General features: G+C 38.6%; 1 protein-coding gene across 1 annotated transcript; it reads right to left on the bottom strand.

Annotated features, from left to right (window-relative positions):
* Positions 1 to 5,096: 5,096 nt before the first annotated feature.
* Positions 5,097 to 5,651, bottom strand: LOC120084856 (uncharacterized). The gene has a single exon (XM_039040670.1). The coding sequence runs from the start codon at positions 5,649 to 5,651 to the stop codon at positions 5,097 to 5,099; it is 555 nt and encodes a 184-aa protein (XP_038896598.1).
* Between the last annotated feature and the right edge of the window lie 480 nt (positions 5,652 to 6,131).

Consider the following 6,131-nt stretch of genomic DNA (forward strand, 5'->3'; position numbering starts at 1 on the left):
ATCCAGATACAAGGTTTGAAATCGAACTTGAAAATGATGTTCATTTCAAGTACATGTTTATGGCATTAGAACCTTGTATTAGAGGTTTTTCAAGTTGTCGGCCTGTGATAATTGTTGATGGATCGCATCTGAAAGGAAAATACGTTGGTCAGCATCTCCATGGATGGCAACAATCAAGTTTACCCACTAGCATATGCCATAGTGGACAATGAAACTGATCGAGCTTGGAAGTGGTTTATGTTGAACTTGAAGTGTGCCATTGGAGAACCCCCTAATTTGGTGTTTGTGTCCGATTGAGTGGTATCTATTGGCAATGCCATTCGTGTAGTTTTTCCCACAACATTTCATGGATTGTGCATCTACCACCTAGAAAATAATATTCTTTCCAACTTTAAGAACAACACGATTGTTGGGATGTTCAAGGATGCAGCAAGGGCATTTCGCATGTCAGAGTTCTAGTGTGACCAACTACGTACTTTCCGAAATGGTGTAGTATCGAAATATTTGGAGGATATTGGTCTTGAAAGGTGGACGCGTGTTTACCAAACAGAATGAAGATACGATAACATGACGTCCAATAGTGCAGATTGTTTCAATTCATTGACCAAAGAATATCGACAGCTGCTTATAATGTGCTTGTTGGAACACATTCGAGGCCTCATCCAGTCATGGTTTTATGAACGGAGAAATTATTGAGCATCTCGAACGACGTCACACTCGAACTACTGTGAAAACCGATTAGAAACTGAGTGTGACAAAGGCAGACGATATCGAGTTGAGCCGATTGATTGTTATAGGATCCGTGTGCGGGACAATCGATTGGATGGTATTGTGAACCTCCATACGAAGGAATGCACATGCAAGGAATTTGACTCACTCGGTATCCCATGCTTGCATGCGATTGTGACTACGCGAGAATGAAACATCCCCATCCATGGTTTATGCAGTCCATTCTATAGCGTTGACTCCTTCATGGCTGCTTATGCAGAGCCTGTAAATCCACTTGGTCATATATCTAAATGGAAGAGACCTCTGGGATATGTGGAAAAGCATATTGCACCTCCTAGAAGAGTAGTACAGGTCGGACGACGAAGAGTACAAAGAATACCATTAAGAGGAGAACAATGCAAACAAATAAAATGTGGTAGGTGTGGAAACTACGGGCATAATCGACAAAACTGCAGTGAACTGCTGACATCCGGGCGACCTATTGATTCTAATACAAATTATTCAAATGTTGGTCGATTGTAATTGTCTATGTGCCACTTGTCTTTGTAATTGTCTATGTGCCACTTGTCTTTGTAATTGTCTATGTGCCACTTGTCTTTGTAATTGTCTATGTGCCACTTGTTTATGTAATTGTCTATGTGCCACTTGTCTATTCACGAATCCTCAAAACTGTAACATTCTATGTGCTACTTTAATCCTCAAAACTGTAATTTTCTATGTGTCACTTGTCTATTCACAAATCTCTTCAAATATTAATTAAATTGTTGGCTATTCGTGAATCATTTGGGAAATGTCTCGCTCTCGCTAATCTCGCCATCGCTAATCTTGCTATCACTTGTAATCCCTTTTAAAATGTCTCGCTTATAAGTTTGATTACTAGAGTTTGTCTATTCATGAATCTCTTCAGATATCTCGCTCTCCCTTTTGTAAGTGTAATTAAATTGTTGTCTATTTGTGAACCATTCTAGAAACGTCTCGCTCTCGCATATCTCGCTCTCGCCCATCTCGCTCTCACTAATCTCGCTCTCACCCATCTCGCTTTTGCTCATCTCGCTCTCCCTTTTATAAGTGTAATTAATGATCGTGTAGTAGTTGGTAAGCGATCGTGTTGTAATCTGTAAGCGTAAAAAATTAAGAATTTAAAATTTAAAATAAATATTTTTTAAAAAAATTAAGAATTTAAAATTTAAAATAAATATTTTTGAAAGTTAGTTGACTTAAATTATAATTTTCATGTTTAAACTTTAGAGCCTAAAATAGATTTTTTAAAAAGAAGTTTCCGAATCAAAATTAAGCGATCGTGTTGTAATCTGTAAGAGATCGTGTTGTAATCTGTAAGCGATCGTGTTGTAATCTGTACGCGATCGTGTAATAAATTAAAGCGATCGTGTAGGGGTTTGTAAGCGATCATGGAGTATTTTGTAAGCCCATCTTGTGTATCTCGCTCTCCCTTTTATAAGTGTAATTAATGATTATCATTTACTTCTTCTAAGTGATCGTGTTGTAATCTGTAAGCGATCGTGTTGTAATCTGTAAGCAATTGTGGAGTATTTTGTAATCCCATCTCGCGTATCTCAATCTCGCGTATCTCGCTCTCCCTTTTATAAGTGTAATTAATGATTATCATTTACTTCTTCTAAGTGATTGTGTAGCGGGGCCCTGTGATCGTGTAGTAGTTGGTAAGTGATCGTGTTGTAATCTGTAAGCGATCGTATAATTCAGTTCTCCCTTTTATAAGTTTAATTTAAATGTAATCTGTAATTTTTACTAACATGTCTCGCTTATCTCGCTTTCCCTTTTATAAGTTTAATTTAACTTGTTGGCTATTCATGAATAAATATTTTATATTCATGGTAGTTTTACATTAACAATTTAAATAACATGTTAGTAAAATTACACCAATAATATACATAATATACATAATATACCTGTACGTCAATAATATGGAGTCTTCGTCCACAATTGATATTGCAATTGCATCCTATAGTCAGTCATCTTATCCTAAGTTATTACATATGGGGCACTACCAATCACTAAATGTTCTAAGAATTTTACAACAAATATTCCATAATCTAACGACCCGTGCTGTGTATTCATAGAGGTTGGTCGGGATATCTTCCAATGAGACGTTTCGATGTCCGGCTTCCAACGTTTCAAATCACAGTAGTGAAGAAGCGATGGTAGGGTGTAAGTCAATGGTTCAAGCAAAGACTCCAACTTCTTCTTCGATGTCATGGACGATAGTGAATAAAATACGAACAACCGGCCTCTATTAAGATCGAATGCTATCAACATCCAATGCTGATCAATGTTTGTTGCCGTGTATACGAAGTCCACATCTGGCCACTTGACATCAAATTTACCCATGACATAATCCGGTAACGTCTCATCCACCCATGCTATAGCAACATCCAAGGTTGACTTGTTCTTAATATGTTTGTAGACCTCATCTCGAGAATTTAGGTGACTCTACACAACGAAAAGAACATTAAAACACATAATAGTCAACCAACGTATTCCTATTCAAAAGTGTAGTAAATGGTTACCGTTATTCCAATTGGTAGGATGGTGAAGCGAGCCATACACATGTCTGGTTGCCTATAGAATTTATCTTTCATGAACTCAAATAGGATATTTAGAGTCTGCATCAAGAACAAGATATACTTTAGGAGAGGGTTTATAACTGTATGTACTTGGTAAAAAGGACAAGGATCGTAAACTTACGTCACACTCAACCCATGAACTTGGTTCAGTCAACTCCTGGAAAAAGGTTTTGGAGAATGGTCGAACTGCATTTTCTCGAACCTCGTTGTCCGTATTCTTATCGGCAATCCAGTTCATCATTTCCTTCAATATAGCCACTGGAACCTCATGCTCCAAGGAGTATTGGATTGTCGCTTTAAACTGTATCGTAGGTACCTCAGGGAGAGAGGGTACTTAATATTTGGACGACCCAAAGGAAGTTGAACCTTAATTTCCTTCTCTTTTGTTATTTTCTTTTTTGGTTCAACGGGAGGTGTGTACTTATCAACGACCTTCCTCTTACTTGTTATTTTTCTACTCTCGACCATAACCTACAAAAATATAACAAAATGCTAAACATGTTGAATAACAAATATGATGAAAGAAATTTTTGAATCACATAATGATCATACCTGTAAATCGAGATGTAGGGTGTTAGAGAAGGTCGTGATATCAAGCTATACAGATGAATTGAGAGGTAGAGGTGAGATCGGTGACTTAGGTGGAGGTGGGGTAGGTGACTTAGGTGGAGGTGGTATAGGTGACTTAGGTGGAGGCGGGGTAGGTGACCTATGTACAGTGGGATGGGGGACATAGTGGCATCATGGCCTGTCTGTGGAGTAGGATACCTCGTCGCTTCAAACACTGTGGAACTTTTCATAGATTGTAATAGAGACAAAATAGTTGACAATTGTACTTTCATGTCTCTCGTGTCCGTCTCTAGGTTCGATACACGGGCATCCAAGCTCGATATTGAGCTGTCAATGCGCCGTAGGTACACATATACACCAGGATCAACATTGCCTCCCTCCTTATGGCCTGAAACCTCCGGGACAGAACACTCCTTCTCAGGCTCAGGACGTACGTCACCCACCAGCACATCATGAAACATATCCTTACTAGGGGTGTAAGTAGGCTGATGGATGTTTTGGTCCCCATTAAATTTGTCATCCCTCACTCCACCTTCTGAATTACCCTACTGTTCACCTTCCCCACCTTCTGAACTATTATTATCTGAACTACTGCCACTATTTGAACTACTAGAGCTCCCTGAACTCTCGGTGTCAGAGTGTGCTTGTCTTACGACCCGTCTATCAATTGGGGTGTCCTAAAACTCCTTCTCAGCATCAGACATGACAAGACCCTTTTTGACTTTTGTCTGCATTAAGGAACCCAGTAAGATGGTTAGTGTACATTTAACTATCGAATAAACATACTGCGGCTAATAGATTACACTTACATTTTGAGACTAAAAAATGTCTCTCTCGAGTGCTTTGAATGGCACCGAGTGGGAGCATGACCACCGTAATATACGAGGAATGGCTACCTTGCTCTTTCGAGTGACAATATTCCTGCTATTGACGAAAGGATCTCGTACGTCCACACCTAAATCCAAACAACTCAAATTTATAACTATGTTAATGTTAAACCAAAGATAAAGTTAAGTTAAGGAACATCTACCTGGAATGCTTGGGGAAATCCACGGAGTGAGTACTTCACAATATAATTTTTATTTTCCCTCACCCTCTCCTTGTATAAACCAACCTTGTCGTTAAGTGTGGTCTTCAAGGCGTCGAGTGTCCTCTGCCAAATAATTGTACCCCAATCAAGATTGTTGTAGTAGTCTATATCTTCAAATCATCAAATAGAATACGATCTACAACATTCTTTTGCTTGTTTTTATCCATCATTGCAACCTCTATGTAATATACTACGGTAATTTTCACAGCATCGTCGTCATTTTCAAATGCCAATTTTTTGTATTCTTCTTCAAGCAAATTCAAGTGGAATGCGTCTGAGGTCGATCGATTACAAAAGTACCTCGTAAAAAGTTCTTGTGAGGACTCCTCACTCCGTCTAACTCGCGTATGAGACCGCCATAAACCAGTGATCAATAAAAAGTCGTCATTCGAAAATGTGATGATCTTTCCTCTGACAAAGAAACTAATTGAGTCAATTCCTGGCTTCTTCAGTTCTCTCAATAACATATGGTGGATTAGTGGGTTGTTGAATACAAGTTCAATGTCTAGAAAGGGACCAAAAACTGTTTTCTTGAACATCTCTAACTGCCTTCCGGTAAGCTTCTGCTTTACAATCTTGTTGGCATTGGCTACGTGGGCCAGGCAAGTTACTTGCCCGGAAAACCTATCAACTTCATGAATTTTCAAAGATTTTGACATCTGAAATTACTCTTGCATTGTATGAATATTCAATTTATCAGTTAACAAGTTCGTACGAAAAAATCACTAACAAAACATACTGTTAAAATCTCACTAATCTCGCTAATTTCGTTAATCACACTCTCTCTAATCTTGCTCTCGCCCATCTCGCTCTAGCCCATCTCGCTCAAACGAAACCACTTATGAACGTGACGACCGATCAAACGAAACCAACCTAAATAAACGCAACACAACATGGAAGACAAAAATTAAATTCACTAACCCAGTACAGAACTTCAATTACGACAGTAGAGAACTTCGATTATGGCAGTAGATGGACGATGGTTTTGTAGAATGAGGTTGAATGGCACTTGCATGATAATTTTGAGCGGAGTGGGACGACAGTTGAGTTTGAGCGCACTTGTATAGAATTGAGGGACATTTTTGTAATCTCATCCCGTGATAACGTAAGCAGAAGGTCAATTGATATTATTTTTTTAA

Source organism: Benincasa hispida, chromosome 9 (assembly GCF_027475165.1).
Source record: "Benincasa hispida cultivar pf3 chromosome 9, pf3_genome.v1.1, whole genome shotgun sequence".
In the NCBI taxonomy this organism is placed as follows: Eukaryota; Viridiplantae; Streptophyta; class Magnoliopsida; order Cucurbitales; family Cucurbitaceae; genus Benincasa; species Benincasa hispida.

Bases quoted from the DNA above. Each gene is read 5' to 3' on its own strand.
- LOC120084856 (XM_039040670.1), bottom strand. From the start codon at position 5,651: ATGTCAAAATCTTTGAAAATTCATGAAGTTGATAGGTTTTCCGGGCAA.